The sequence below is a fragment of the Rattus norvegicus genome, chromosome 15, assembly GCF_021556685.1.
Source record: "Rattus norvegicus strain SHRSP/BbbUtx chromosome 15, alternate assembly SHRSP_T2T, whole genome shotgun sequence".
Classification (NCBI taxonomy): domain Eukaryota; kingdom Metazoa; phylum Chordata; class Mammalia; order Rodentia; family Muridae; genus Rattus; species Rattus norvegicus.
This window is the reverse complement of record NC_141548.1, coordinates 43,650,823-43,671,664: the sequence shown is the minus strand read 5'-3', so window position 1 is coordinate 43,671,664 and position 20,842 is coordinate 43,650,823. Positions and strand designations below refer to the sequence as shown.

The 20,842-nt window shown below is 39.2% G+C and overlaps 1 protein-coding gene across 2 annotated transcripts; it reads left to right on the top strand.

Annotated features, from left to right (window-relative positions):
- The first annotated feature begins 61 nt into the window (after positions 1–61).
- Esco2 (establishment of sister chromatid cohesion N-acetyltransferase 2) lies at positions 62–20,509 on the top strand. 2 transcript variants are annotated; one of them, NM_001433103.1, is given in 11 exon segments: positions 62–171; positions 4,306–4,383; positions 5,278–6,070; positions 7,323–7,410; positions 8,526–8,580; positions 9,721–9,847; positions 11,108–11,239; positions 14,255–14,344; positions 14,797–14,937; positions 17,222–17,382; positions 18,859–20,509. In NM_001433103.1, coding segments are annotated over 10 exon segments (1,785 nt in total). In that variant the 5' UTR covers positions 62–171; positions 4,306–4,318; the 3' UTR covers positions 18,992–20,509.
- Positions 20,510–20,842: the final 333 nt, after the last annotated feature.

Below are 20,842 nucleotides of genomic sequence, written 5' to 3'. Positions count from 1 at the left end.
TGTATTTTTATTTATATCAGTACACTGTAGCTTCGGACACATCAGAAGAGGGCATCGAATCCCATTACAGATGGTTGTAAGCCACCATGTGGTTGCTGGGAATTGAACTCAGGATCTCTGGAACCTCAGAACCTCAGAGCTCTTAACCGCTGAGCCATCTCGCCGGCCCTGGTAATTGTTTTTTATCTGTCTTCCCACTCAACCCAATGTGGGCTCTGTGAATACAGAACTTGCCTTTTTCATGTATGGTTAAGGGTCCCTGTACCCATTTCCTCAGGAGGCACTCAGTAAGAAGCAATTTTAAATGAAGGCATTCTCCCACTACTTGACATAGGTGAGGGTTTTGTTGCTGCTGGCTTGACCAAACAAGTCAGAATAGAGCTGGGTAATTACCATCAAACCATATTTAAACCTGAGATGGTCTCAGTAAGAATACAAGACTGAAGAAGTGCTGCACTGCCTTGCCCTGTCACAATTAACTAAATTACATCAAGGGCAGAATATAGAAGGTTCTCAGATGAATTGTTACTGTTACTTCCCAAAGGTAGGATGCCTATTGGGATTTGGACTCAAGACTATTGTTCCTTTAAATCTAATGTCTGCCCCTTATTACCTACAAGACTGAACAAATAACAAACTTCTGAGTTCAGAACTCTTGCTATAAATTTACAAAATGTTCCCACAGCACCTAGGTTTGACTTGGTAGTTTTTCTTATTTCTGATAAAAATTATGAGAGTCTATTTTGGACCCCATCCCTCAACCAGTCCCAAAAGTCAGACCATACAAAAGTGCTACAAAAAAGGAGTTTTGCCATCCCTTGAGAGCCTAGTCTTTCATAAAACAGGAAATTCTGGTCAAGTAGAACCTGCAAGATAAAAAAAAAAAAAAAATCCCCTTCCTTGGCTTTAACTCTTTTTTTTTTTAAAGATTTATTTATTTTATTTATATGAACACTGTAGTTCTCTTCAGACACTTGAGAAGAGAGCATCCCATTACAGATGGTTGTGAGCCACCATGTGGTTGCTGGGATTTGAACTCAGGACCTCTGGAAGAGCAGTCAGTGCTCTTAATCGCTGAGCCATCTCTCCAGCCCTCTTTTTTTTTTTTAAGGTTTATTTATTTTATGTATGTGAGTACACCATCACTCTCTTCAGAGACCAGAAGAGAGAGTCAGATCCCATTACAGATGGTTGTGAGCCACGATGTGGTTGCTGGGAATTGAACTCAGGACCTCTGGGAGAGCAGTCAGTGCTCTTAACCACTGAGCCATCTCTCCAGCTCCGGCTTTAACTCTTTCAAAAGAAGAAACTAGTCATAGTCTCTTCCTAACCAGTTTCCCCTATTGTTCTGGTTCTTCTACTTTACAAAACCTATTATTCTGGGTCTCCTGGTGATCTTCTAAGAGCACACACACACACACACACACACACACACACACACACACACACACACACTGTTCTGGGTTGGCATTCTTCAGTTAAGAACTGCAGAAGCGGAACTACAGAAGCCAAAATGCAAGGTTAGTACATTTAGAGACTTTCCCAGAACTATGGACTCTGATGGATTAGGTCTTTGTTTTCATTATGACAGGTGGTGCTGTCTATGTGCTGGCTTAGTTTTATAGACTAATTGACACTTTCATCATGGAGTCAGTTCTGTTAGGGTCTGGGCCATATTACAGTCAGAATTCTAAAACAGATTCTAGAGTTGTAGTGGAGTATGGTGTAGCGAGGCCTTGGTTTTAAAGACATCACCCTCGGGTGGGGGATTTAGCTCAGCGATAGAGCGCTTGCCTAACAAGCGCAAGGCCCTGGGTTCGGTCCCCAGTTCCGAAAAAAAGAAGAAAAAAAAAAAAAAAAGAAAAGAAAAAAAAAGACATCACCCTCAACAAAACATACTGTTCTACCATTGCCAACTGGAAACCTTTATTCTGGCTTCTAACACAGAAGCTGACTGATTCATGAACCCTGAAAGTAGCCAATAATATCTGTTAGTCATTTGTCAATTCATTCCAGCAAGCTTTGTTCTATGAAGAAGGATATCACTTAAACTTTTTAGAACTAGACAGTGATAACTCCTTAAAAGCCTATGACTATTTTAAGAACATTTCTGCTTGCCAAAAGACACTTGATAAATGCAGTGAAGTTGGAGTGTCACAGGCCTTCCCTATAGTGTTTATGTTCAGGCCTTCATTTTCATTCTCTGTAAAGGAGAAATAATAGTACAATCTTCACAGATTGTGTAAGGAAAATGAGAAACGGGGTTGGGGATTTAGCTCAGTGGTAGAGTGCTTGCCTAGCAAGCGCAAGGCCCTGGGTTCGGTCCCCAGCTCCGAAAAAAAGAAAAGAAAAAAAAGAAGAACGAGAAACAAAATATGTTAAGCATCCAAGAGATTGGGCTCAGCTATTAAGAACACGTACTACTCTTTGTTATTTTGTCTTTTTTTTTTTTTACCCCCCGGAGCTGAGGACCGATCTCAAGGCCTTGTGCTTGCTAGGTGAGCGCCCCACTGCTGAGCTAAATCCCCAACCCGGAACACATACTACTCTTACAGAAAACCTGCGCTCAATGCCTAGCACCCACATAAACCTAAAATTTCACCGTTTTTTCTAAAATGCAAAATCAACAATAGGGTTTCAAATATGAAAAATAAAAGCCTCCAGTGTCTAGGAGATGTCACTTTATGATAACTGCAAACACTAAAGTGCCTCAGACTTTTATTCGCATTCAGCTGATCCACAAACTACAATTCCCAGAATGCACTTTCACAGGGTGGCGGTCTGAAGCCAGAAGTTGTTGCCGGATTTCAGGAGGCGTGGCTTCCTTCTGTCCCCCTCCCTTCCCTCCCCGGGACCAGCTTTGCCTCTCAAGGGCGGGAGAATCTTGGAGACCACCTCGCCGAAGGGCGGGGCAATGACTGGCTAGAAGCCAATCACGGCGCAGGCTCTAGGAAGCGCTGAGCAGCGACGAATCAGAACGCAGTAGCGTTGATCTCAAGTAGCGCGCGTGAATTTGAACGCACTGGCAGGGCGCCGGGCTCCTGTGAGCAGATTTGTTCGCTTGCTGAGGTGCTGAGGTATCTTTCCGTAGGTCCCTCGCAGGAGTGGACGCGGGTCCAAAGGGAGACTGAGGAACGAAGGTAGCGTCATGGGGCAAGGGCCTTGAATGTGGGCGCACGCTGTCTGCTCCTCACGCGGGGTTCGTGCTCTGGGTGCCAGCTCTCTCACGCAGCCAGGAGAGGTCTTCTCTGATGCCGGTAGAGTTTCTGTTTGGCTTAGAGGTCGCGCTTGTGGAATTCTGTGTGACTGACATACCCTATCCGAAGGAAGGGGAAAGGAAGGAAAGAACATTCTAGAGTTATCTCCCTTAGGGACGAGGCTTGTCTGCTGTATCTCCTTAGCAGCTCCCTAATGAGGAAGGGGTCGTTTGTAAATAAGGAAGCTCTTGTGAGGGAGCCCAGCTGGAACCTGTGGGGGGGACTGACCTTCCCACATTACCTTGCTCAGATTTCCAGGAAGAGTCCGAACAGGCTCTGCCTTCACTGAACGTGCAGGCTGTGAAGATGGTTGGTTAGTCAGAAAGTGTGCTGAGTGGAATATGGAGGAGGCATAGTGTTCGAGGGAAGCTGGAGACAGGAGCATTCATCAACTGGCAGTGTGGAAGGAGGGCAGTGCCAAAGAAGGCCTACTAGGAGTGCTCAAACTTGATGTGATTAGTTTAACTAAAGGAAAGTGTACGCCTAATTAGGGTCCACCTGGCCTTGTTAGTGGAATACCTCTCAGCTAGAAACACATCCTTACTTTCCCTGCTCTCATCTACTGTGGTGCAGGATTTCCCCAACCCACTCGCCTTCCCTTCTCTTATCACTGTTTAAGTCTCTATTAAAATAATTTACTGCTTTACTTCTTTTTTTTTGAGACCCCAGTATCACAGCTGGCCTCAAACTCAGGATCCCTTTGCCTCAGCCTCCCATTAGCATCCTCGAACCCTAATAGGTTTGTTTTGTCTTGTTTTGTTTTTTTGTGGTTAGTTGCTTGGTTGTTTTTTTTCTTAACCTGTTTCTTGGAACCAGGCCTGGTGGCTTAACTTGTAATTCCAGTCCTGGAAAGCTCAAAACTTCAGGCGATCGACTGAGTGAGTTTGAATTTGAAGCTAACTTCTGCTATGTGAAGCACTATCTCAAAAACAAGTTTTCCTTTGGGTATTTATTTGTAATCCAGAGTTTTAAAATACAATTTTGACATAGTACGTTTTCTATCCACTTGATGACTTTGATTATTATAACTGACCTTTATTGCCATTAGGAATTTAGTTATGATGATGGCAACTTTTACTCCAAGGAAGAGGAAGCGACATACACTGAAGGCTGATAATGATGATAGGTAAGCCTTAACCTATGCATATGAACTCTTTAAGAAGAAAAATCCAGTTTTGCCAGAGACTGGATTTTCTAATATTACAGAAATATAATAGAAATATTTCTATTACAGAAAATTTATCAGAGTTATTTTAGTGACTAATTGGGAAAATACATGGAGAATAATTTGTACATAAGAAGCTTTTAAAAGTTATTTGAGGCTTGTGGATGTTTTGTTTGTATTTATGTCTGTGTACCACATGTGTGCAATGCTCATTGAAGTTACAGACTGTGCAGGGAATCAGACCTGGGTCCTCTGGAAGAACAGCCAGTGCTTTTATCACCTGAGCCATCCCTCTACCCCTTTGGCGTTTTGTTTTATTTGAAACAGTCTTAACTATTTTTATCAGGTTAGCCTCAAGCTAATCGAGATCTTCCTGCCTTTGCCTCCTAAGTGTTGGGATTAAAGGTAAGTGCCACCATGCCCAGACCTAGTGTGGAATAATTTTTATATAGCCTAGACAGAGAAATCGATTTTGAAATACACTTACTTGTATATTAAAGTTTCTTTGTAAGCACTATTTGCTTTTATGAATGTTATCTGCTAGTTTTTTGAGACGGTGTCTCTCTGTGTAATCTTGACTGTCCTGAACTCCATATAGATCAGGCTGGCCTCCAACTCACAGAGATCCCTCCTTCCTCTGCCTCCAAAGTGCTAGGGTTAAAGGTGTGTATCACCTTGTCCAGCTTATGAATGTATTTTTTTAAGGATCCTGTTAAACTAATACATAATATGTCAAACAATGGAGAGGGATGTTTTTTGAATGACTAGTAGGGAGAAGTTTACTAGTAGATCTAAATGAATTTTGAAAAAGAACCACAAACTTACCAAAGAGCTTTCCTTCTTTCCATTTTGTAGCCTATTAACAGATATTTCATCAAGCAAACTAAGATTTGCTGAAAATCTATATTCATCACCTAATAAGAAACATAATTGTCAAAGCAGTGTTCAAAAGGAAGAAAAGCCATGCTCCCACCAACGACATTTCTCTTCAAGTCCACTCAAAACAACTGAAAATAATATGTTGTCATTTGCAAACCACAGCTCGTTATTTAAACCAGTTGTGTCTACTGTATCTTTCTACAATAAAAATAAGCACTACCTCAATCCACTGGAGAGGAAGTTGATAAGAGAGTGTAAATCTATTTGTCTAGCAACTAAAAATGAAGATAAACCTTTTCCCAGTGTGACAGAAAAAATTCAGAGAAAACCAGTCTGTACCAAGAATAAAAAAAGGCAGAAGAGTTTAACTGCTAATCATCAACCAAATTACAAGCACGTCAAGTCTATATCAAGAAACCTGAAAAATTCCAAGCCAAGTCAAGTGACCTATAAGCCAGTTGTGGACAAAGAGAACAGTTGTTTTCCCCCAGAAAATCCTCCAAATTCTCCTCCTCGGGTTCTAAGCCAGAAAATAAGACCACGAGTTACACTCCAAGGTGGAGCAGCATTTTTTGTTAGAAAAAGAAACTTTCTTAAAAAGTCACCTCTAGAAGATAAGCCATTACCAATACTTTTGCAGAAAAATGAACCAGAGGTCACTGAAGATGCCCTTGAGGCAAAGCAAGTCCCAAAGTCCTTGTTAGTGGGAGAGAAATCAAATGTTGAGCTACTAGACGCAAGAAGTGAAAGTGAAGAGAAACTGGGAAAGGTAAAGCCAAATACCATTTAATAATAGCTGGTGATTTAATAATGCTTAGATATAAATTATGTGTATATAATTTATGTAGATCAGATAAGTGAGTGAAATTTGATTTTCTTTATAGTTTGGAGGGCCACCTTTATAAAACCAGAAAATATAAAGTTAAAGATGGGTAGAAAAAAAAGTGATCTTTCCTTTGACTTTAGGTAGTATGTTCTGGAATGTCAGCAGGAAGTATTCTACTTTGCTTTGTAGTTTATCTGCTACTACTAAAAAGTTGGAACTGTTGTGGACAAAACTCCCTCAAATGGCTTTCAGAATGTGGTTACTATTCTGTGTATGTTTGCATTTGTGCACATGCACGCACGCACGCGCGCGCGCGCGCGCGCGCGCGCACACACACACACACACACACACACACACACACACACGCATACACAGGAGTCTGAGAGAGGTCAATGGCAAATGTTTCTCAGTTATCTATCCACCTTGGATTTTTTTTGAGATGGGCTCTATGGAGCTTATTAGCCCAAGCTCCAACTATATATGCTGCCTGTCTTTCCTTCCCTGGCCCAGGGATTACAAGCACAAACTGATGCTGGGGTCCAACTCAGGTCCTCATACTGCACAGCAAGAACTTTAGCAACCTAAAACTTTAGCAATCTCTAGTCCATGATGAAAACTCGTTTCCCTTACTAGTTTAAGAGAAAGTTTGTTATTTTTTTCCAGTTTTGCTAGCTTTTAAAAGTTAACTTCATTAATGAAAGAACAGTATATAATTTTCTTTACATCATCTTCATCTGGAAGCATATATTTTCTTTAAAAGCTTATTATCAGCTTTAATGTGTATGAGTGTTTTGCCTGTCTAAAGGTGTGTGCACGCACGAGCGCCATGTGTGAGTAGTGCCCTCAGGCTAAAAAGGGAACTGGACTTCCTGGAACTGGAGCTATAGAGACAGTTGAACCACTAAGTAGGTGCTGAGAACCAAACCTGGCTAGAAGAGTAGCCAGAACTTTCTTAACCACTGTGCTATCTCTCCAACCCTTGAAACATGCGTTTTTATAAGTATTGCAGTCTATGTCTTTTCTCTCACATTTAAAAGATGAACCATATTCAATGAATGCAGGGGAAATTTCCGAAAAGATAGATGGAAAACTTGATGAGTCATTCTATACTGTGTTTAGATTTGTTCATTCGAAGGGAATACAACTAAGGATTAGGGATTTTCTTCATTTCTATTAACCTGTTTATTATTGTTAGAATTCCTCAGGTGCAGTAGTTTCTTCAAAGGAGTGTAAACTTGGTAAACATAATTTTCCTTCAGAGAAGTCACTTGAGAACAAGACAAGTAAGTAAGAAAATTTGCATTAATTAGCCTAGCAACTTGTGCATATCAATGAGATTTCATATATAATATTTTCTGGGCCTTTTTAAAAATTACTGTGTCTATCATCTGATTATCCCCGGAGAACTGTTGCCTTTTTTTTTTTTTTTTTTTTTTTTTTTTTTATTCCATGGGTTGAACTTGGGATCAGGCCTCCACCTTGGGTGATTTGTCTGCTGAGGCATCTACACCCTACCTACATACATTCTCTTAGGGAGTTACACCCTCTCACATTTATCTCTCTTGTTTATTCTTTCACTTAAATAAGCCAATGAGCTCACGGATATGTGTCGATACGGATAAGTAAATGGCTTGTTTTATGCATTTAAATCCAATATATTTTTATTGCTGAAATTATTCTGTTTTGATCATGAGGATCATTTTCAGCTTAATTCACTTTGGCATGTCTCGTATCTTTTTTTTTTTGAGCACTGTATTAGTTTCTATGGACTCATTCAACATTTCCCTTGGTCTAGCCCCAAAATTATCAATTTCTCCACGGAACATTGACTCCTTTTACTAGAGAATTGTATTTAGAAATTAAGATCTGAGCAGTGTCTATGTATGATTGTTACTAGAGTGCTATTGCTCCCAGATGTGCCTTGGAGAGCACAGTTCCTGTGAGTCTTTCTCCTCATGTTTTAGCTTGAGTTCATCTCTATCCTATTTTTTTTTTCTTTTATGACAGGGTTTCTTTTGTAAACCAGGCTGCCCTTGAACTCAGAGATCCACTTGTCTCCCAAGTGCTGGGATTAAAGGCTTGCACCAGCACCACCATCACATAATTTACATTTTGATTGGTGATCCATTTTGACTGGGTGCCCAGTTCTAGCACCATTTATGAAAGACTACCTTTGTCTTTGCCAAAATCATTGCTTTATTTGTATGGGTCATTTTCTGATCTCTTTGCTCCACTGACCTACCTGTCTCTTTTTGGCAGTTTATACTGTCTTAATTATAGTTGGCTCTTGAAGTAAAGCAGTGTAAACTTTTTGTTCTTATTAACCTTCAGAGTCTTATGAGTCAGAGCTCAGAATGTATTCGGTAATGCAACCTTCTGCTACTTTGCCCCCTAACAGTTTCTTCGGAGTCTGTCTATTCTATCTTCAGTGTTTCTTCAACGAACACAAAAAGGTAGGAGTTATTTTTGCTTTGATGTCCTAGTTTTATTAATTTATAGGTTTCTTTTTCTCTCATGTAATGCTACATTATTTTCTTCTTTACCACTAAGGGGAAGTAAGAATAATATTGAGAATAGAAGGTGAGATTAGTTTCTTTGTTTATACAGATGGACTTGAGTAAATTGTTACATTACTATATAGTACCTAGCCTGTAGAAATTGGTTTATTATTTCACTTAAAGATCCTCAGACAATCTAGAAGGTAAACACGGTTGTTATAATTGTAATCGTCTCATCTGAGGAAACTGAGGAATTTAACCACCATGACAAAGTTTAGCAGGTCCTTAGTGCTGGGGCCAGGAATAGAATTCATATTTGAATCAAAAGCCCATTGGGTTTTATTGCCTCCCCTAGATGACGAACTATTAACAATAACTAAACCTTAATGAAAATTTATAATCATGTTGTAGGTACTAGTAGTTTTAATTTTACAGGTGGGAAAATTTGTGACCAGAGAAGTAATAGTAGTTTAGTGCCGTTAAGTTGTGGCTGAAGCTAAGTACTATGATAGGGAAGTGGTGTGGGTAGGTAGAAAACACAAGTAGAGGGTCTAAGTTTTATATTGTCTGAACATCTTGCTAAAAGAACAATGTTTTTTTTTTTAACTCATTTGTTGTTGAATGACTAGGTATTCAGAAAAGAAATTTTGGGCCTAGTCCCCTGCACGTTGTGTGTGTGTGTGTGTGTGTGTGTGTGTGTGTGTGTGTGTGTGTACATTGATGTGGGCACTTGTATACATGTATACACAAGCCTGTGGAAGTGCCCAAGTAAAATGTTCCTGGAGCCTATTATGCTTGTGACTATGGTTGCTTTGGGTTGTAAGATTGAACATTAACATCTACCTAGGAATTTCTTTGTACTTAAGTGGGTAGATATTGTCCTAAGATCTGACAGAGCAAAGAAAAGTCCATTTTTCGAGTTCACTTAGCTTCCAAAGTAATTCTCTATATGTGTGTCTAATACTACAGTGGCAAGTTCTTTGACTCTAAGTCAGATCTGGATTTGAGTCTTGACACTGAATTTACTCATTATGTTCCTCTGAGTAAGTGATTATTTCTGGCACCGTCCCATATTTACTTACTTTCTCTTTCAAGGTCTCCATCTGAAGAACAGTCTTCTGTGGGATCCACTGCATGTACTAACTTCTTGAAACAGACAAATGTACAGAAAAATATTAATTTCAGAGATACAAATAAAGGAGGAAAAGACCAGCTTGTTATTGTGAGTAAATTTAAAACAAAGGTCTTTCCACACCTAGCACATGCAGTCAGCCTTTCAGAATCGTTATCTTGGGTTGTAGATTTCCAAGTTTGTAATTACCAGTTTTGTTGTGATAGCATTCAATGCTAGTCAGGACTATGGAGCTCATAGTTTTGGGCAGTGCTAGTATTTGAGTAGATGCTATGACTGGCTTATTTCCAGGTAAGAAAATTCTTGATCAATAAAAGATGCAGTGGAAATAGCAACATTAAATTAACTAAGTTGAGGAGTCCGTGGTTGTGGACTGGATTCAGTTCTGTAGTCTGTGAGTTGAAAAGTATAGTTAACATTTTTTGTGTGGTTGGTTGGTTCTAGGAATTGAGCCTGATGGTCTCAGGCAAGGCTCTGCTGCTAAGCTACATTGCACCCCAGAGGCTTTTTATTTTGAGAAAGAATTTCACTAAGTTGCCCAAGGTGGCCTTGAACTCTTAATCTTTCTACTGTTGCCTTTGAGGCAGCTGTATTATAAGCCTGTGCCTCCAGGCCAGGCTTTTAGAAGTTTTGAAGAATACATAACTATATTAGTTAATATTTTGTTGGTACATAAACTACCATGACTTACAGAAGGAAGTTCCTTTTGGCCTCTGGTTCCAGAAGGGAAGGCATAATGATAAGGAAAACATAATCGGCAGCCAGGGTGGACAGTTGGCTGGTCACATTTTAGCCACACACAGGAAGTAGCGACAACAGCAGGAAGTAGAATATAAACTTGCAAAGCCTGTCCCCCAGTGATGGACTTCCTCCAGGGAGGCTGCACCTCCTAAAGGTATGTAACCTCCACAAACAGCCCCACCTACTGTGCACCAAGTATTCAAATACATTCCTTATTCAAATACAACAGTGCAGATCACTCTGGGTCTGAAAAGCCTAAAGTATTTACTTCTACCTTTTCACAGAAAAACTGCCAATCACTGTCTTAAATAGCAATTCAGAATTTAGTATTTTCAATGACATTAAAAACAATGTTTTATGAGTGGAATTCATAGAGCCTTAACTCTTGAGGCAAAGAATTTAACATTTACAGATAAAGAATTTAACACTCTAGACGACTTAAGGCAAAAAACACTATGATTAATACAGAATGTTATCCCTTCTGTTTGAAATGAGGCCTTTTCTTTTTCTTGGTCTTTTGTGTGAGTCCTTCCTAAAGAAGGTCTATTATTCTCCCAGTTCTTTGGGTTTATGATCTTATTTGCTTGCTTGCTTGTTCTTCCATTGTAGGACGCGGGTCAGAAACATTTTGGGACGACTATGTGTAAGTCTTGTGGCATGATCTATACTGCTTCCAACCCTGAAGATGAAATACAACATCTCCAACATCACCACCGATTTCTGGAGGGAATTAAATATGTGGTGAGTCAAGAAATCTTTCAGTTTGTTCTGAAAGTAAAACCATATGAATGAAGGCATTTGTTCCATAATTGTTGAAAGATCTATATATCCATAAATATTTCATTGCTTATAGTAGACGCTAGCTGGTGATCCCAGCATTTAGGAAGAGATTGAGACATAAGAATCATTTTGAGTTCTGATTTGATCTTGGGTACATAATGAGTTTCAAGCCAGCTTGTCCGTTTGGGCTGTAAGAGTGAGACCTTGTCTCAAGAAAACAAATATAACAGACTGTAGAAAAGGTTCAGAGAGTAAGAGTGCTAGTTGCACCAGATGTGGCTGCATAGGAGCCTGGAATCCCACAGCTGTGAGGGAGTATGCAGAAGGATTCTGGGTTCTGCTAAGTGCCTACATAGTTACAGATCCAGTGAGGACCTTGTCTCAGGGAAATAAGGCAGAGAATGATAGAGCAGGACACATAATGTCCTCATCTAGCTGGCACATATACAAACCTAGAAAATAAAAATACTTGAGGTTCATGGTATTAAAAGTTGGCTGCTTCTTGTTATCCTTCAGTGCTAGGCATCAAACCTAGGTGCTTAACATATGCCAGGCAAACATTACTGTGAAGCTGTACCTAAACTTAAAGGTTAGGTTGTTATATAATGCTGTTTCAGGTTTAGCAATCCACTGTACAGTATTAAGCGAACCTCTGTACTTTGCAGGAGATTGGGGTTAGAGGGATAAAATGATGAATGTACACTCTTCAAATATAGAGCTAAAAATGTAAGGACAGTGCTATTGCATACATTTCACACCGCACATGTATAGAGAAGGCTCATCATCAGATTTTTCAAAACCCACTTTTAATAAGGGTTCTTAAATGCTTTAACTTACTGTCTAGTCCACCACCCACCAGAATACTGGATAGAAAAAAGGTTAATATAGAGCAAAGGAGGATGTGGACCTATTTAAAAATATTTATTTGGAAGAAATCCAATCTGCGTTGTCAGGATTTCAGCAGTTCAGTTTGCACAAATCAGCAATAGCACATCAATCCAGAAGAAACTGCAAGGCTCTGCCAATCAGCCTGCTGCCAAAACACCACCAGTTTGTTGGTCTATTTCTCTCTATGAAGTCACAACCAGTGATGACCAGCAAAGAATAAGGCATTCCAATACCATCCAGCATTGTCCACTGTCTGTTGGGTTATACTTCGATCCTTTCCAAACATCATGTGTGCTCTCAAGCATCTGCTCTAACAAAACATCACACGCCAGAGAAATACCACGTTCTGTTCTTAGCAAAACATCCTCCCAAATGTCTGCTTCTGCAAAAACATCCTCTCAGAAGACAGCTTCCAGAAAAACATCAGGAGACACAACTGTGTCTCCAAAGGAACCAGAAATTTCCACTTCAATGGAAGTAAAGAAATAACTTAGCACAAATAGTAGACTCTTCAGGACTGCATCCCTGTAAGGGTCTGCACATTTAGAGGGATGTGGGCAGAGACACTGAAGGTGGAATCTTTGAGAGAGAGTTTTTGCATTCCTTTGTGTAGAGCTAGTTAGGTGCTTTTCTCCTTACTGTGCAAAGTTCTTGCTTGGCAGAACTTAAAGAAGGAAGGGTTTATTCTGTGTTAGTTGACAAGACCATCCCATTATGGTGAAGATACAGCTTCAGGGATGGTAGCAGGAGGAGGCCAACTGGTCATACTGTGGTCAGGAATCAGAGTAAACAGGAAATGGGACCCAGCTATTAACCCTCAAGACCTACCCCCCAGTAGCTAACTTCCAGTGAAGCTCTGTTTCTACAACCTTCTCGGACAGCACTGTCAGTAGGGGGTCAAGTATTCAAATACATTAACTTGTGGGAGACATTTCACATTCAAACATGATCTAGGGTCAGACCTATGCAGAATTCCTGAAAGGAAAAAGTATTTGAGCCTCCTCTCTATAATCTTCCACTTTTTGAAACTTGGCTTACGGCATGCCTAGCTGCCTACATCAGATAGTTTAACAGGTCTTATTCAGGTCCAATGCAGGCTACAACTATGAGTTCAGAAATATAGTTGCTGTGTCATACCCAGAAGATGGCACTTCATAGCTTCCCAGCTTCTTGCTCACTCTTCATATTTTCTCCTCTGCAATGTTCTCTGAGCCTTGGTGGGATTGGTATAAATGTCCTGTTGGAGCTAAACATTCATCAGTACCTTGTTCTCAGACCTTGAACAGCTGCGGGTACTCTGCACCATTCACTGCAGAGAGAATAGTCACTGTGACTCTCTATTACAGTTAGTTCCTCGTGTTATGGTGACCCCCCCCCCCAATCATAAGATTATTGTAGGAACAATTATAAATTCTAGTTAAGCCATATAAAAGACACAAAGTCATAGTATTTAATTACTAGCTGTAAACCTAGATTGGGCAGGTTTGGAACTATTCTAACCTACACCCCAGCCATATATCCCTTGTTACTTGCTGTTCCTCCTGGCCAAGTACTCACGCCAGCCTCCTCCCTTTCTCCTTTTCTCTCTTTCTTTTGTTTTGCTTCAGACTCCTCACTCCATCCTTAAGTCCTGCCATTCTCTGCCTACTGCCCAATCAGGCCTTTATTAACCAATTAACTTTAAGTAGGGGAGCAGACTTTGCACAACAAAAGCTGGTAAGGTGGTGCACGGGAAAATTCATTAGTCTTGGTGCAACCAGAGCTTGTGGTACAGAATTTAGCATGTGAATACATAACAGCACCAGACCTACTCCCTACAGGTTATTTTTGTTGCTCCTTCCCAACTAACTTTGCTACTGCTACAGATCAGAATGTAAATATTAAATATCTTGATGTTTCTGATGGTCTTATGTAAAGGCTCTTGACCCACAGGATGAAAATCACTGGTTTACACCATGGTTAGTCAAGCCCAGAACCTCCATCTTGCCTTTCTTGTCACTCATTACTTGACTGTCATCTCCTAACCAAAGTACTTTATGTGTTCTGTTCATAATTCAGCAATGTTTTCTCCTTTACCTGCTTTCGCAGGGATGGAAAAGAGAACGGATAGTAGCAGAGTTTTGGGATGGGAAGATTGTGTTGGTCCTGCCACGTGATCCAAGTTATGCCATCAAAAAGGTATGTGTGCAATTGTTTTTCTCCTTTCTTCTCTCAAGAAAACCTTCAGTGAAGTGTGAACTGCTTTCCTGGTGTGCCAACAGCCTTCCTTCTTGCATAGGCTTAAGGGTTCATCCTGGCTTGTGCAGCATCCTGGTCAGATGTGTGTGTTCTCTGTTGATGTTGCTTCTCTTTCCTGAGTTGAATGTTGCCAACAGGGATGACAAAGCTAAAGCAAATCTGCCTGGGGCTCTGACTCCTCTCTGTTAGGATTCTAAATGTCTGTTAAAAGCATTCTTTAAAAAACAGCCTTTTCCCTAAGTACCGGGTGTATCAATTCTGAAATAAGTATGAGGGAATATAATTTTAGAAAATAGAAATAATAGTGATCATGTTTCATGGGAATAACACATTTTTAGTTTTTGTTGTGATTTTTTTAAAAGAAATTCACTTCTGGTTTTTAACACTGTTAGGTAGAGGATGTCCAAGAACTTGTGGATCTGGAATTGGGCTTCCAGCAAGTTGTTCCCATGTGTCCAAACAAAACCAAAACCTTCCTCTTTATTGATGAAAAGAGAGTAGTTGGATGTTTAATTGCGGAACCCATCAAACAGGTGTGTTGTATGTCTTTTATGTTATTAAAATGTCTTTGACTGTAATTAAATTCATTCATTGAAATTGTATTTAGTACTTAGCAAAATCTGTTTTTGTGTAGCCATTTCCCTACCTAGAAGTATAAAAATGTAGAGATTTTATGTAAGAATCTGTAGACCTAAGTTATTACATCGCAGCTCAGCAGATAGATGTATTTAACAAAATAATCATTACTCATTCCTCACTTAAAATATTTATTTATTGTAAAGATAGCTTCTGTAGCTCTGGCTAGCCTGGAACTCAGAGGTCTTCCTGCCTCTGCCTCCCGAGTCTGGGACTAAAGGTCTGTGTCTATGCCCAACTACAATCTACTTTAGACACTAATTAGCATTGTTCTAGAAAATGGTTTTCTTATTAAAAGTCAGAGAAAAGCAGTTTGAGCATTACCAGTAAAGAGCAGATATCCCTTAATCATTTGTTGGTCACACCTTAATAAAGTCGGTGCTTGGAAAGAACACCAAGAAACCACTTTACTAACAACAAAAGAACCCAAGGGCAGTAAAACATTTGGGCAACATCCATAAGGTGCAAGGTCTAATCCCGTGTGTGTGTGTGTGTGTGTGTGTGTGTGTGTGTGTGTGTGTGTGTGTGTGTGTGTGTGAATTATTAGCCAGGCAGTGGTGTGGACACCTTTGATCCCAGCACTTGGGAAGTAGAGGAAGGTGGTTCGAGGCTAGCATTGTCTAAATACCGAGTTCCAGGAAAGCCAAGGCTATACAAGGGAAACCCTGTCTTAAAAAAACCAAGTAATAATAAATAACAACAATAATAATAATGGAAGAGGAAGAAGAATGTTGAAATTGCATCTTTAATGTTTTCCTCACGGGAAACTATGTATAGTGTTAAAAATGTTAACTGTCTTGATTTAGTTAACTCATAATGTCACCATAGATTTAAACAGCAGGTTGTACTTTTTGAAATTCTCTGCAGTTGATTCTGTGGGCCTTGAAGTTATGATTTTCTGCCTCAGTCTCATACATGTTTCAAGGTGCCATTAGGTGTGACTTACCTACAGCTTAACTATAACCCTATACATACATATATACATGCGTGTGTGTGTGTGTGTGTGTGTGTGTGTGTGTGTGTGTGTGTGTATGTGTGTATACACACATTTAAACATATAAACCTGTGGAGGCCTTAGGTAGAATGAAACATTGACAAATTTCAGATTCTGTATTTGTTAGATTGTGCAAGATCTGCCATTTTGTGATGGCTGATTGGCATGTACTATGGGTCCATCCATTTGCCCCAGATGACAAGATTCATTTTATAGTTGAATAGAATTTCCTCAGCTATCTTATTTCATTCAATGATGGACACTTAAGTTAATTCTGTGCCCTGGATTTTGTGTGAGGCTTCAGTGAACCTCCTAGACATCTGTAACCTCCCATGTTTTCTGATGGAGACATACCATGAAGTGGGTGCACGGAGTCATATAGTTTTAGTTACTTTGATTTTGGTGTGTTTGAGAAACTTTCATACTGTTTCCACTACTGATTGTGTGCATGGGTTCCCTTTGTTCCCTATTTTGCCCAAGACTTTTGGCTCTTACATAACAACCATTCTAAGGTGCTGGGATACTTCCTTATTCCCATCTGCATTCCCTGGTCTATAGTAGTAGTAAATATTTCTTCAAACACCTGTGAGACACTTGTAGGTCCTTTTCCAGAGGTGTAGTCAGGCCCTTGTCCCACTTTCAAAATTGTATTATTACGTGATGTATGAGAATGTGACATGTGTGGGGTTCTCTGCTTCTTCTGAGATCTGGGGAGAAAATTTAGGTTGTCAGTTTTATACAGCAAGTGCTTTTCCTATTGAACCATCTTGTTGGACCATTGTTCAGATCTAAAAATGAGGGTTATTTTCTTACTATTCAGTTGAATTTCTTGTATATTTTGGACTTTAACCTCTGACGTATACAATTTGTAAATATTTTCTCCTAAGTTGTCTTTCCCCATGTTGTGTGCTTTTCCACACTGAAGGTTTCTAGTTTAATTTCAACCTGCATTCATGACCATTGGTTACTCCAGTTCCAGGGATCCAGTACCCTCTCTGACCCTGCAGACACAAGTACACAAGTGCACATACATACATGCATAAATAAATATTATTTAAAGAGTAACACAATATTTTTTGTAGATAAACTATAAACAGGTTTTGTTTAAAGTTTGGGTTTTTGTTTGCTTTTTAAAAGAAAAGTCAACTTGTGTGTTTAGCTGTAGACACTTCTGTGTGTCATTGCAGGCCTTTCGTGTCCTGTCAGAACCAAGTACCACTAAAGAATGTTCTAGAGCTTGGCGGTGTTCAGATGTACCAGAACCTGCAATTTGTGGAATAAGTAGAATCTGGGTCTTCAAACTAAAAAGAAGAAAACGCATTGCAAGACGATTGGTTGACACTGTCAGGTAAGGAGACAGAATAGCTCTAGACCTTGCACAATGACTTGTTGGCTTTCCCAGAACCTTCCTTGACTCACAAGCAAAACAGAATCTTGCTGAAACATTTCTTTATAAATACTGTCAAAGTCAAACTAAGGCAGATGTTAACATTAGAAGGAAATATGTGATATACATTCCATGCCAAGCTTAGGTATAATTTATACCTTCCTTCCTCTTTCTTTCTGTTTCTTCCTTTGTTTTTCTCTCTCTCTCTCTCTCTCTCTCTCTCTCCCTTCCTTCCTTCCTTCCTTCCTTCTTCTTTCTTCTTTCTCTTCCTTTCTTTCTTGCCTTTATTTTTTAAAGATGGGGTTCATGGTTTGGGATAGGGTCTCATTATCCCTCAGCCTTGAACTACTGATCCTTCTACTTCAATTGCTAGAATTGCAAACATGCACCACTATGCTCCCCCCTCATTTTTTCTTTGTTTTTATTTAAGTCTGTGTTTGTATACATGTGTAGTGGGTATAAACCATGTGGTTGTAATGTTTGAAGGCCAGAAGGAAATAACAGATTTGGAGCTGGAGTTACAGGTAATTGTGAGCCAAATGTGAGTACTGGGAACCAAACTCTAGTCCTGTGCAAGGGCAGAACTATTTCAGTTACAGACATTACTGTGACAAAGCAGTATGACCAAGGCAACTTATAAAAGCATTTACTTTGGGGACTCATGGTTCCAGAAGGTTAGCGTCCATAACATCAGTAGGCAGGCTGGAAGGCACAGTCCTAGAGCAGTATTTGAGAGAAAGCTAACTGGAAATGGCATGGGCTTTTGAAAATCAAAACTGGTCCCTAATGATGCACCTCCTCTAACAAGGTCACACCTCTTTATCCTTCCCAAATAATTCTACCAACTAGGGACTGAGTTTTCAAATATATGAGCCTATGAGGCCATTCTCTTTCAGACTACTACAGGTACATATGTACTACTAACCAGTGAGCCATTTCTTCTATATCACCCCCAACACACCATTTATTTTTCTTACATTTATGTTCTTAAATAACTACAGAATGGTCAAGTTCAAGAAACTTAACATCAACATCATCTTTATCTGGTTGGTAGTCCAGGTTGCATTTTCCTCATTTCTTTTTTTTTTTTTTTTTTTTTTTTTTTTTTTGGTTCTTTTTTTCGGAGCTGGGGACCGAACCCGGGGCCACATTTTCCTCATTTCAAATACCTTTCACTAGTTTTTGTTTTTAATGTACGATCGCATTGCATAGTGGTTATGTTTCTTGGTTTTCTTATTCCTTTCACTCTGGACCTTTGAGTTTCTCATCTGAGATGATGTCATGAGACATCATTTCTAAGTCCAAGGCATTTTGTTACCAGAAATAATAGTTATAATAATAGTTTTAGCCAATTGCTTATATTGTTGTATTAATGTTTAATTGAAATCCAAAATTTTAGTTGATAAATGGTCTTTTCTCTTTTTTTTCCCCCTGTAGGAATTGCTTCATGTTTGGCTGTTTCCTCAGCATTAATGAAATTGCATTTTCTGACCCAACACCAGATGGCAAATTATTTGCAACCAAGTATTGCAACACCCCTAATTTCCTTGTATATAATTTTCATAGCTAAAACCAATTGTAACCACAAATCTGGTACTATGTGGAAAAGTTCAGCTAGATAAAAACTAATTAGTATCAGAATGAAAATTGTAAGACTGTACACATGTACATACAAGTTTTTTCTTTATGTGTTAGATAATTTGTTGAGAATTGTTTGAGATTCAAAGGGAAAAAAGATCTTCATATACACTCTTGAGTTCATAATTCTGAAAAACTTCACAGAACGGTAGCTTTCGCAAAAACTGGGCCACTTTAAAAGGAACACGTGAACTCACTTTTAGACCATGTGGTTGTCTCATGTTACATCAGTAGAGGCAAATCTAAACACAGGCCATGAGACAATTCCGGAATTCCTTATGTAGTGATCCTACTTTATGAGCATATTGTAGCAGCTAAGTTGAAAATACTTAAAAGTATTTTGAATTTCTGGTTTAGATAGCAGAAATCATTATTCATATCTACTTAGGTAAAATAATTCCATAATCCCTTAGAAAATTAATCAAAAGCATGCTTATCATAAAATTTAATTAAGGCTATTTGGCATTGTTATCTGATTTTATTAAATGAAATTGCTGGTAGGTAATGAAAGTCATGAATCAGACTAATGGACCTAAGAACGTAATGACCTTATGGAATACTCAGTTTACCTAAGTTCACCTCAGATTTTCTGAATTTGATACTCATTTCTAAAACAAAAAATTCAAGTGGTTTTAATTGTTAAAGGTCATTTAATTGATACCTGGCATGAGACATTAAGGAAGAAATTTTTGTTTCTAGGTTGTATTATTGTTTGTAAAATTGGTTCATCTTTAGTCTAATTTGCCTGTAATCCTTCCAAAAATAGTGAGAAAGTGTTAAAATTATAACATTTTAATGCTATTTTCTGCACAAAATCTTAAATGTTTATTATATTTTATTAACATTCCATTGTTCAGTGACTTGTGAGAAGCCAATCACAGTTGTTCTAATTATTGCTAGTGTGCATGTGTGTCATGCATGCATTTCAAGGTGCCTCCATGGAGTTAGAGAACAACCCTTGGGAGTTACTTCTCCCCTACCATAGCTTCCAAGGATCCAAGTCAGATAGCCAGGCTTCTGCAAGTACCACATATAGTAATAATTTGAGTCCGTACCAAAAAATGAATTGTGGACAACAGTTAAGTCCTAAGGCAGACTGCGCATTAGAGTATAGCAATGGAAAGGAGGAAAATGAGCGTCACACTAGCAGGTACCCTGCTGACAATAGCAACAGCCAGTGCTACTGTGTTGAGATTTGGTTTGCTACATCAGAAAGGTATTTACCTTTCTCAAGTATAATTCCATGTGAACATGAACTAAACCTCAAGACAAGTCCCAGTTGTACAAAATATATAACCACCATACCCTAAGACTCAAAAGCAATGAAAAACAAAAGTTTGAAATTTAGTCAAAGGGTCATGACATCCTGAAGTGTGGCATTTGAATGGGATCTTGGAACAGAAAAAGTCACTGAACAGTACATCTGAATAAAGTATGGAGTTGAATTGCATTTCAGTACTGGTTTATTGTGACAGGTACAGTGATATAAAGTGATATGTGAAAAATGGGGTGTCTACAGGGAATATCTCTCAAAGTGCCAGTGTATATGTTTGAGCCAATTCATGCTTTATGGCCAGTAAGTAGAACCTGTCACTTGGGCAAACCTATTTAAAATGACACATCAGAGAAGGAGCAGATAAGGCTGAGTCCCCGTGTGCACACTTTAACAATTTTTCCATAAGTAAATTTTCAGTTTGATGTCACTTTCCTACTGTTTAGATGAACAATATGCTAATTAGTGATCTGTTTGGTATACTCCTAAGAGGAACCTACCAGGAAATTC